The 12,703-nt window shown below is 36.0% G+C and overlaps 1 protein-coding gene across 1 annotated transcript in view; it reads right to left on the bottom strand.

Moving 5' to 3' along the window:
- Positions 1–1,198: 1,198 nt before the first annotated feature.
- PHF3 (PHD finger protein 3) overlaps positions 1,199–12,703 on the bottom strand; it is a 37,151-nt gene continuing 25,646 nt past the window's right edge. The window contains exons 9-15 of the mRNA XM_079550877.1: positions 11,778–11,906; positions 10,931–11,066; positions 10,446–10,644; positions 7,525–7,672; positions 6,021–6,110; positions 4,641–4,836; positions 1,199–3,564 (exon numbers count right to left, since the gene is read on the bottom strand). Coding sequence (XP_079407003.1) covers positions 1,385–3,564; positions 4,641–4,836; positions 6,021–6,110; positions 7,525–7,672; positions 10,446–10,644; positions 10,931–11,066; positions 11,778–11,906 — 3,078 coding nt within the window. The 3' untranslated portion in view covers positions 1,199–1,384. The remainder of the gene's footprint in view (positions 3,565–4,640; positions 4,837–6,020; positions 6,111–7,524; positions 7,673–10,445; positions 10,645–10,930; positions 11,067–11,777; positions 11,907–12,703) is intronic.

The raw sequence follows: 12,703 nt of genomic DNA on the forward strand, positions 1-12,703 counted from the left end.
CATTAAAATTAGCAAATATTATTAGTGTGGTGTTAAACTTGAAAGATCTTCTCAGAAAGAAGAGGCTGTTCTACAGCAAAGTGCAAAATGCCATGTCCATACAGAAGGTAATGTACGCAAAGTTAAAAAAAAAAAACAGAATACTGAAAAATAGAACAATAAACCTCATTTTTGGTTTACATAGTGGAATGTTTGTTGCTAACTGACTCAGCAAAATGACAGGTGTATCTGAGAAAGGTAAGGGCAGGAGATTTCAGCTCGTCTTCAGGTTTTCTTTTTTGGGCTTTTTGTTTTGCAGTGGAATGGCTGTCACTATTAGGAATCAATTTACTGCAAGTCCCAATGGGACAAACATTCCTCTACCTTCTTCCCCTCTCTTTGCTCCTCCGGAACTCAGAACAGCGTAGCCATGAAATGTAAAATACATTTCTACACTTCTACATTCTACACCTTAGCCTTCTAGATTCTTTCAACCTACAGTTTCACACCTATGAAATCAAACACACACAGTATGTGAGAAAGTTTTATCATTTTAGAATCAAAATATCCCTTAAAATATTTACATTTTACAGTAAAAAGGATAGCAAAACACAAAGTAATGTACAAGCTCAGGTATTCAAGTTTTTGAAGCATGGAAAATGGTTGGAAAAATGAATCAACTACTACAAAACATATTTTCAAGAACTTAGGTTAAAAATGCTTTCTTATTTAAACAAGTGCAGTTTAAAGCAATAACATTCAAGCAGCTCAGCCTTCCAATTTCTGGTCACAGACTGCTTTAGATGCTTAGGAAATACTTGAAAAACCGATGAAATACACTTGAATTACTTTATTGTACTACTGAATAATTTAAAAAACTTTTCACACCATCAAGCATGTTATGTTTTGTTGTAGCATGTGTGGATTCTGAGGTCTTGCTGGAGTCCTTAAAAACAGTGCAATTTACAAAGAAGGTTATTGTATTAAAGTAATCTTTAAAATTATCCGAGCATCTTAAAACAGGAGAGAGCACAAATTACCAAAGGCAACTATATTGCAGACATGACTAAAGCCAGCTTTATCAGCTAAGAAAATTTCTAAGCCTTTATTGCATATTAATAAAAGAAATCTTTAAAATTTTGAATATACAGCAATGTAAATTTAAAAATATTAAACTCCTACTTCTAGCAACAGTTGGTATAATGAAAAAAAGGATGAGTATTGGTACATCGAGTAGTACCAAAACACAGACTTGTTTCTGCAAAACACCAAGACTGAATAAAAAAGATGGCACAATCCTAGCAGGCTGTTGGTTGGTTGTTTTTTTTTTTTTTAATAGAAAGTTTTACTACATAACTCTAATGGTTTACTTAAATAGGATTTTAAAAAGACTGCCTGCATCTTTTTACCTTTTGCTTTTAGATCTGTCACTGTGGTCCCTGTGTCTGTCTCTGCTCTTTTCACTTTCTCGCTCTCTATGTTTCTCTTTACTTTTCTCCCTCTCTTTATCTTTTTCTTGAGCCTTTTCTTCTTCAGGTTTGGGCTTCTCTGTCTTTTTTTCTGGGTTTCTAGTCTCTCTGGGGCTTTTTCCATCAGCACCCCTATCACTGTGAGGAAGTCGCAACCTTTCTTTGTCTCTATGTCCCTCCTCTCTACTCTTCCTCTCTCTCTCCTTTTCCTGGTTTCTGTCTCTGCGTCTATTTCTTTCAGAATCTTGTTCCCAGTATTTTTCATTGTTCCACTCTTTTTCATGTCTTTCTTTCTTTTGGTGGTGAGAGTCACTATAAAATCTTTGTCTTTGTTGGTCGTTTTTTCCTCTACTGAACCCTCTCTCCAAATGCTGCTCCTGTCTGCCCCAAGGATCACTATGACGCCTTTCTGGTCTCCTACTGTCTTTACTCTGGAAAAAATTTTCTGGCCCCACAAATCTTGACTGTTTGTGAGCCACTGGTAGCCCTTGTGCGATGGGTCCAGCATAGGGTGGTGGCTGACCGGATAAATGACCTACAGGTGGCCATGGCATCATTGGATTCTGAGGAAAGCCAAAGCCTGGAGGAGGAAGAAGTTGAGGTGGCAAATGAGGAGGGAATCCAAACATAGGGCTGTTTTGTGGAGGGAAGTTAGGAGGTGCAGGAGCTTGAAACTGAAATCCAGGTGGATTAGATTTAGGATGCTGGAAATTCGGTTGTGGAGGTCTAACAGATGAGAAGCTGCCACTTGTTACAGGGCTTGGAACTTTGGAAACAAATTCAGAACAAGAAGAATTTTCTGTTTCAAAATGAGATGAAGTTGCTGCTGGTCCTATTCTAAATGAGTTCAGAGCCTCAATGTTTTGCATTGCATCGTCTTGTGACTGTTTGGTATCTTCTGCTTGCGATGCACATGCGTTATCTGCTTTTGTTGTGGTTGAACTATACTGCATCTCATTTGTTTGTGCATCATTTGGATACAGGTTTAAGCCTGTATCACCAGAAGACTGTTTATTCTCTGGTTCCATTTGATCATTTCCTGAAGCAACCTGTTGGTCTTCATTTTTACTAACATCCCCTTCCTTGTTTTCTGAAGCATTAGACTGCTGATTTCGCCCAGCTGCCTGTCGAGGGTCTCTTTTAAGATTAATAAATGGTGGTGATTTAGAGGTATTACTAGTAGTGCCTTCAGTAGAACTTACATTAGTGTTGTTCTCAGTATTTTTCCCTCCATTTGATGAAGAAGAAAAGTTGGAATTTGTGGTCCTTCTAATTTCCTGTGTGACGTTATCCTTGTCAGGTGTCTGCCGCTTTGAATCATTTTCTTTACTTTCTTCAGTTTCTTTATTCTGTGACTGAGCAGATACATTTGCTAGAAATGCTTCGGTGGAGACATCGAGAGGTTTTCCCTTAAGATTAAGTCCTATCAAAGTTCCAGCATTTCTTGTAGAACTTGAGGACCCTGTAATTGCTGCATCTGCAGGTCCAACAGTAGCATTAGCAGACTCTTGTGTATCATCTGAACTAGCCTTTGTTTCACTAACTTCAGCAGTTAGTTCATCAACATCCATGTTTTCTTCTTTTAAGGTTGCTTGCTCATTTAATAAAGGTATATCTTCATCAGGACTTGCTTCTGGCTTACTTTGTTCACATACCTGCCCTGTCGTACCCAAAAGGCTTTGAAGAATATCATCCACTGGCAGTGGTTTATTTGCTAGCTCCAAAGTAGAAGGCTGATTCTCCCACCCAACTAGAACACCAGGAAGAAATCTGAGAGGCTTTGGTGGTTCATGCTTGTTACTTTCCACCAACGGTTCAATAACTGTTGGAACATCTTCTGTATTAGATGGTTGAGGTTTATTTCTCTGCTTGTGTAGCACAGTTGTGAAAGAATTAAAAAAATCATTTTCCTCTTCTTCTTCTAGTGCCAGTTCATTATGAGAGACTTCAGGTTTGCTTGGCTTGCTTTTCTTTTCTGGTGGCACACTACTCAAGGTACTTTCAGAAACTTCATCCACAAAACTACTAGTAACACTTGTAACAGCAGAAATCTGTCTCTTCATTTTCTGGCGGATTATCAATCCCAGTAATAAATTTGGTCGATGAATTTCAATCCCTGCACAAAATTGTAACAGCAATGTATTAACTACTTGTGCTTTGGTTAAAGTAATCAGCTTTAACAAAAATAAATCACATGCTCTTATAATGTATTACAGAAATTCTTCATTTTAAGACATATGAGATTTCCATCATCACCCCCTATAACTTCTAAATACAGAATACAAGACTTATAAAGGATATCTAGTTTTAAAAGAAAAAAAAAGTTAAACAACTTGTGTTAGTCTAAGAGAGTTACTCTCTAATAACAGTGATAGAGAAGCACAGGAGGAAAAACAATGTTAATAAAACACTAACACCTACAAGTCCCAAAATCAATCTGTGTTAGACAGATTTCTTCAAAGATTTACCCATGAGTGACTTTCCAAATGCTTTCATCGTTCCAGAAAGGTACTGTGTTTCAAGATATACTACTATCTCTCTCTTCACTATGCATTTTGTTTTGTTTAAACTAGGTTCTCACAAAGAGAATTAGGATTTGTAGCTAATCCTGTATTAGTTTCATCCTATGTAAAACGAAATCATCCATCTTTTTTTTATATATAATCAAAATAAATTGACACAAAAAAATCAGGCTTAAGCAGCAGCTCCAGTCATTTCTGAAGCTTTTTATTTCTTACTCATTTTTTTTTCAGAACCTCCAACGTCCATCCTTCTTGGTTTTTTTCCTTCTTTAAAAAGCTTGGGATGCTCAAGTTTAAAAAAAGTTAATAGATTTCAAATAAAAAAAAACCAGAAAAATACTGTTTTTAAGTTACAGTATCAATTTGGAACTCAGTAGGATTACTACTATAGGTGACTTGCACCAGTGAATTTTCTGAGATTGTAAACACAAAGAAACCTATGTTGAAAGTAATATTTTCAATGACACTTAAAAAAATCAGAATGATCTTACAATTGAAAATTAATGAAATTAATGAAGTTAATAAAACACTATGGAGAAATCGTGACTTGTTTGAACAGAATGACTTATTTTCTATAACATCATTAATTGCCTTTTAAAATTTAATTCCCTCTACTGTTATAAGCCTCTACATGAAGTGCTGTGATAATAAAGTTCCATGCTGTACTTACCAGGCCCATCAAAAGGCACGAGATGATGTGGGACTTTATCTGAGGAACCTAATGGGATGAGATACAGATCTTTGACTTGCTTCATGTTATTGGCAGCTACACCATAACGTTTTCTACTGCTGAAATAGGCAAATAACAAAGCATAGGATATCTGATCCTCTTCAGTTACAGGGGTAAAGCGAACTACGCAGATTTCCTGTTAACAAAAAGAGAAATAAAAGATCATACATACATTTCTCATGAAATTTCAACTGTTTTAGTTACTGTTCTTTATTTAAAAGCATAGTTCAAAGATGAGAAAGAGCCTCCCCAAAAATGCAGAGAAAACAGAAGGAGCAGAAACAGTGTCAAAAGTAATTAAGGAAAATGGAAAAGATAAATAAAAAATGTTCAGTAGTTTAAAAAAAAGTGCTTTACAACTCATGACAAAAAGTCATCCTTTTATCAGCCTACTAAATAAGAAGTTTACTTGGAAGCTGCTATGCTTCCCTAGATTATTCCCCTCCCTACCCGTAACATTACTAGGAAGATTTACCTTGTATAGTCTACTATGTCTAAAATAATATCTAATACTAAAGGAAAATGAGTATCCAAATCCCAGAATAACACCCAAAGCCGTTCAGCAGTTGATGCTGGGGCTGATCCTGTTAAATGGTTTGATCAATTTATGAGCTGGAACACAGAACAGAAGACTGCAAAACTGAGATGACACCAGTTAGTACATGGGTTGATATGCTGAAGAGCAAGTTGCTATTCCAAGGGGCTGACCAGAACCTCATGAAGGTGAGCTGAAGTAAGTGAAGAAATCCTGCACCTCTGTATGAAATATCTCCAGTAATCAGGACAGTCTACAAGGCTTACTGGCTAACTTGGCATAAAAGGATGTGCAGGTCCTGGTGGGCTTACATTGAATATAAGTAATACAGTAATGCAACTGGGCTTTAAAGAAGGCCAACTGCATCTTTGGTGTCAGAACCACAGCAGAATCCCCTTCTACTCAGTACTTTTGAGAAAGCAGTGTATAGTTTGGGGCTCCTCGACACAACGATAATTTGCACACTGCAGTACAAGTCTACCTTGGGCCACCAAGGTGGATTTACATACTCTAACAATACAGAAACTAGAAAGTAGTACTTCTGACATGTCAAGCTGTCTTCAAATATGCATTTCTCTCCAACAAATACGTGTGCTCTCAAACAATACATGAGAGATTAAGGTTAGATAAAAAATAAATTCCACAAGCTGCCAGCCATCCCATTTAACATAACTATCAGTTTTATCCTTGAATTGTGACATATCTTGCAGATGTTCCAGGAAAATAAGATATACAAAGTAAACAGAATGTATGCTAAACAGCAAGCACTATGTAGAATTTCTTACCTTGGTCCCTGAGGCTTTGATTTTTTCTACATACTCCCAGACAGTGTGAGGGGATATCCTGCCACCTACCTGAATACTATCAGGTAAATCCTATGAAAAAGGAAATAAAAAATCTCAATCAAACATATCTATTTTATATATTCAAAACATTCTTAATTATTAAAGTTCTTAACTACTAATGTTAAAAGTCAGTAGAAGTTACAACAGTAGAAAAAATAATTTAGAAAATTAATTAAATTCAGATTTTGGATATTTCTATTAGGATTTTCAGAGCAAAATCAATTAGTACTAAATTAGTTATCACTCAAAGCTGTTCATATACACCTTCCTCCAAAACAGTTCACCACAGTAACAAAATTGAACTCCACTCCAGAAATACTCAAGTTTCATTAATGATTAAGGTGTTATGAGAGTTGCACACCTATAGGGAAATATAATAAGCTTTTAAAATTTAAATAATGAGAAAATATATAACCTACACACTTATGTATGTAGAAGAAAAACTGTTCTTAGATACTAACTGAACTCATTTTTGTTAATGACATAAACAGACTTCCAGAATAACTGCAGAACCTTAGGAAAATGAGTTGTTTTGAAATAAAGCAGAAGAATTATACTAAGTACATTCTATTTTTAAAACAATCCTTTAACACCAAGAGGTAATATGTGATCTGCAATTGACTGAAGATTTACAGTAAAATTAAGATAAGCACATTAATAGAAGACCTAACACTATTTAATTAGAAGGCTGACACATCCTGCGTCACTTGGTGAGAAGTAAGACTGAGCCTTACATGCTCTTTGATCTTTATTTTATGCTGCAGTGACAACTGTTACAAGTAGTTGTATCCTTTTCCTGCCTCTCAGAGCCTGAACAGAATACTAAGTAAACATTTTTAAGGTTAATTTAGCCTTACAAGGGCTGTAATTGCACCAGATTAGAAAAAAAAAAATCCAAATCTTGTTACAAACATTTCTATTCTAGAAAAAAAGACTGCTCTTAATGTTAACAGAAATCTCCAATAGACACTTTCTTACAAAAATTGATGCTGACTTGTTTAATGCTTTCAATGCAAAGGGAAGATTTCATTTCCTTACCTGTAATTCAGAAAATGGATGCCACTGAGATGATTATTTCTGTAATAAATTTTGTCCTAAGTTTCCTAACACAGAAGATGTTTTATAGCAAACTAGAAACAGTTGAATGTTTGCAAAATTATCTCAATAGAAACTGCTATTCATTCTCAAGAAAGATGAGAGAAAAACACCTTAAAATACATTGGAGAACTTGAATCCTGCTGAACCATGGGTTCACTTAGGGCAAACTGAAAAATATTTACTTACACAGATAAACTCTGCCTACCTTCTTTCCTCCTGCAAGCACTGCATTCAATATAATCACATTTCATTGTCTTTTATCATTATACTACCATTAGCCTATATGGTAAATAAGTCACTAAAGTTCACAAAAGAATTGTCCACTCTTTGCAATAAATGTAAGTACCTCTGTTAAATACTCAAAGGAGCCAGAAACTGGATAAGCCTTGATAACGAACTTTGCCACGGAAGGCATGTTGATGAAACCCTTCCAGATGAAATTCAGGCGTGCCAGAAACAGACTTTCACATTCTACAGTACCAGGTGTTTCCGATCTTAAAAAAATAAAAGACAAAATCACTTTGTTTAGAGCATGACATGTAAATCATCACCTTTATTCATAAAATATGATCATTAAAAATTTTATTTTTCAGTTAAGAATACTTGAGAGTGTAATAAAACGCACAAGCAGACAAGCCTACTGTTCCTCATCTTCCAGGGTAGAAGAAGATATTTCTCACATGAAGACCCATTAAATAAACAGCATATTAGCTCAGTACTGTATTTTTGGAGCCTGCAGAAATTATTTTTTCCAAGAACTAAAAAATGGTACCAAAGGAGACAGAGAGACATGTACAGTGCTGCAGACCTATTGAGATCTATCTTCCCCCTGCAACATGTAGGGAGGGAGAAGACAGCATGTGAACTGCTGACCTGTCTTCACCCTGCTTTCCTAGCTCCTACTTCTTGTTGCAACACTGACCACCAGTTATAGATACATTGCCTGGCCAGCTAGCTGTTCTCACCCAGGCATCGCTTCCGCTGGCTTGGTCAGCACCTCTTCTCAATTCCAACATCATTACCCATACAAAGCAACTTTACCGCCTCACACTTGAAAAAACAAAACAAAACAACAAAACAGCAACTATAGCACAGCAACTGCAAAAAATAAACTGAAAGACTTCAATAATTTCATAGAAAATCGTTTCTCAGCCTGGGAGCTTCTTCACAGAAAATAATACAGCTACATTTTAACACTTCTGAACCCATTTTAAAAAATATATATTTTAGGCATGCTACTAGCACTGTTTATCAGTCACTCACTAGTAACAAAAGCTGTGCTGTGTAGTAACACAGTAACCTGTTTCATGCTGTTCTACACTAAAAATTATTTCCTTGAATCTTCAGCAAACCATTCTAAAACCAAAGTCCCATGTCCTTGGTGAAGGATCATGTCCTGATAAAGGTTGCATTCCTGGACTACGGTCAATTCTAAACAAATGAGTCAGTGTTTTTCTAGAAACCTGTCTCCAAGACCAGAAAAATTATCCTCATAATTGCAATTTAGAAGAGAGTAAAGGTTGAAAGGAAGAAAATGAAGAGAGTTGACAGCAACATCTATACTAGATCAACTGGGGGTGTTCAAGGAAAGACTGGATGTTGCGTTGAGGGACATGGTTTAGTAGGAGCTATTGGGAATAGGTGAACGGTTGGACTGGGTGATCTTTTAGGTCTTTTCCAACCTTAGTGATTCTATGATTCTATGATTCTATGAACTATAAGCTCAGGAAAGGGAGAATGGAAGGAGTGGTGAGGAAGAAAATTCTTCATCAGAAAGAAGAACTTGTTCAAGAACAGCCACTGCATTTTCATGTTAAAAGGAGTACGGTGACAGGCCTAGAAGTTATGGCTGCTGCTTTCCCTCACTTACTCTGTGGTGTTCTCCTCAACACAAAAAAAGCTGATAGCATCCCAGAACACACAATCTGACATTGTTGAAAACTACAGAATTGTAGGGGACTTCTGGAGATCATCTACTCCAAACCCCTGCTAAAGGAGGTTTCCTACAGGTTACACAGGAAAGCAGCATCCAGGTGGATGCTTTCCTTTAGACATTTCCTAAGCTTACCTATGAGGATGTTAGAGGAGATAGTGTCAAAAGCCTTGCTAAGCTAAACTACTCTTCTTTCAAATGAAGATGCTCCATACATTAAACTCAATGTTGTCAGCTATTCTCTAACTATCATTTTCACCAGACATCATTGTGGCCAAAGCAAAGGCCTCATGAACCCCATGATTCAAAAAAAAAACATTAAGCATGACACAATAATTACTTGCTACAAATAAAGAAAAAAAAAGGCAACAACCAAACATAAAAAGTGCATAAACAAGCAACGTATATTAACATTTTTGGAAAAACATTGCTAAGAATACAGTCAGCCACACACACATGCACTGTGTACATAGCAAAGCATAAAACAAAAATAGAGAGCTGTGGTCTGGCTTCCACATGGGGTGCGGAAAGCATTTGTAAATGATAACAAAATCTGAATGGCAACAACAAAGGATGTAGAGCAGGCAGGAAAAGATGCCTGATACAATAATACTGCAGGACAAGCAGGGGAAACGCCTGGCAAAAACAAAACTGCAAAAAATCTAATACACTATGTTGATAACAGATGAGATTTCTCCATTCTCCTCTCTTTGTTTTTGGAGATAATACAGAAAGCATTAAGCACCAGGAATAAGCAATGGGAAAATCGGTAAGAAAGACTGCATCACTTCAGCTCTACCTTCTCACCCCTGAGAAGACCTCTAGTCCCACAACCCTGACAAAGACTATGAACACCAGTGCTAACTGCAAGGCATCAGACCTATAGTACTACACGCTCAGAGTTAACTGGTGGCAAAACTTTAAAGGGCTAGCTGTTGCAGTACACAAGGGTAATAACTGATAAAGTGTAAGAAACAAACATCAGAAAGTCAACTAACTAGCAAAATAATTTTTGAGATTTGAAACTAGCTTGATCCATCACAATTTGTTCACAGCAAACTCAAATTCCCTAACATTATATATATCCATACAAGCACATATACACCTTCAATAAAGTAATCTATCTTCCCTGAAAGGAACTATGAGAATCAGAGGTTTGTAGTCACTACAAATGCACAGCAGCAAGCAATTAGCCCCATTCCTAAGAAGAGGTGTACAACCTCCATTATATGAAATTACAAAATGCTATAAAAACAACTAAAATTAATCATAATAATTTAACAACAGAAATAATGTGTTTCACTTAAAAATACTGTTTCTTAAGTTTATATTACTTTGGAAGAGGCGGGAATGACGATTTTGATGAGTCTTGCTTATCATCTTCCAGTAATTCTGAAGCTAAAATACAGGATGTAGAAGAAAGCGCATCTGCAATGCTCTCTGCTTCATTGTCTGACTGCTTCCGTGCAACTCCAACAGACACTTTCACTTTTTTTGCAGAAAGATCATCATCAGTAGGTGGTGCCATTCGACCTGCAGAGATGAATTGCAATGTTTTGAATATGTTTTGTTTTGTAATTGGAAAAAAAAAACAAAAACAAAAAAGCTAAGAGAACTTCCTTAGAAAACATGGAAGATGTTATTGCCATTGTAGTGCGATAGGACAAATACATTAGGTATCAACAATAATACATGCATTCATTGAAAAGATTTATCTGTCTACATTTTATAAATAGAAGGCAACTATCATTTTAAAATTGTAAAACTCTGCTGCCACCTCTTTGTCTGCAAACTGAGAATAAAAATATGTTCTTGTCACCTATGCAGATTTTGCAGTTAAGATCAAAGAGATGATTTTTGTGTTGACTTGTGGTGTCTGGAGATGCAGATTCATTTCCTTCTTTATCTTTCTCAGCTTCCTCTGACTTCTCATGCAACTTCATCGTATTAGGTTCCTAAGGAAAGTCAAAACATCTCAGGTTTTTTCTTCTGTTAATATTCCTAATGTCACTATTTGTACTGCTTCTATTTATTTATAGTATTTTCTTCCTTTCAGACATAATGGCTGTTCACAAGGGTGCATAGCGATAGGACAAGGGGGAATGATTTTAAACTGAGACAGGGGAGGTTTAGGATAGATATCAGGAGGAAGTTTCTCACACAGAGGGTGGTGATGCACTGGAACAGGTTGCCCAAGGAGGTTGTGGATGCCCCATCCCTGGAGGCATTCAAGACCAGGCTGGATGTGGCTCTGGGCAGCCTGGTCTGGTGGTTGGCGACCCTGCACATAGCAGGGTGGCTGAAACCACATGATCATTGTGATCCTTTTCAACCCAAGCCATTCTATGATTCTAATTTTCCCTTTGAGTCTACGGCTTTGAGGCTATAAAGCCTCTGTAACTTGAAAGGCTATGACAAAACCCATAAAAATTCATTAAAATAGTGAATAGGTATTCCCAAATATATTTTACATAAGATTTAGAGTATTTTCTGCTGTATTCATTAATTAATCTGAAACAAACAAACAAACAAACAACAACAACAAAAAAAACCACCAGGCCCCTAAGTCAAAGGCAAGATGAAAGAAGAATTAAAACAGAACTAATAAGTAATCAGACTTACAACCATGTTATCTATGAACCAAATGTGCTGTTTCTCTTTCCTACCTGAATTTCCATAACTTCTTGTTCTTTCATTGGTGTCTCGCTTTCAATTTCAATTTCGCCTTTGTGAGTAATTTTTGTGATAGGTCTTCTTTCAACTTCCCTCTGTTCTTTCTCAATCATTTCAATTGTCTGTAAAAACAAGTTATAGTATTTATTTGTTTCCACATAATAAAATTTGGAACTCAGCATAAGTTAAAATAAGATAAGGACTGTATTCAAGGACCTCTCCGTGAATAAAAGAGTATATTCTTATTTTACAAGTGTTAAGCAGTTTCTTCAAGGAAAAACACAAGAACCTCATCTAACTTCACTTAAAATACAAGAATAAGGAAACTGTAAAGTAGACCTTGAACACTGAATTTAAGTACAAGTAATCCGCATTTTCCTAAAGAAAAATTTATTAATTTTTTTCCATAAATAGGAAATATACAGGGGACAATGTAGGACATAAATACACCTAGATTTATGTAATTTTTTAAGAGCTTGACCTTGAGTACATAAATCTAATAATGTTCTTCCTCAAGAAAAAAAATTAAATATATTCTTCCAGTAATGCATATGCTAATTCTCATCAGGACTGCTACTTGTCTCCATTGAAAAAAGGAAAACAACATTAGTTCTAAAATTGCTTCTTAAAGCACATCTCTACTTCTGAATCCAGAAACAGTTTGTATGGGCTGTTCCCAAATCTACTATATGTCATGGTATCTATTCATTTATTTATTTTCATTGGAAATCATCCAACATAACTAACAATTTCTAGTGCCATAAAACCCAAACATAAAACATATATCCCAATCAACACTATCCAAATTTATTGCCTTTCAGTCCTATATATTGGCACATAAATATCAAAGATTCTCCCCAATACAAATCCAGATTTTGTAAATTAGACATCTTGATGCTCTAATATAGCCATTTTTAAA

This window comes from Tetrao urogallus (genome assembly GCF_951394365.1).
Source record: "Tetrao urogallus genome assembly, chromosome: 2".
Lineage (NCBI taxonomy): Eukaryota > Metazoa > Chordata > Aves > Galliformes > Phasianidae > Tetrao > Tetrao urogallus.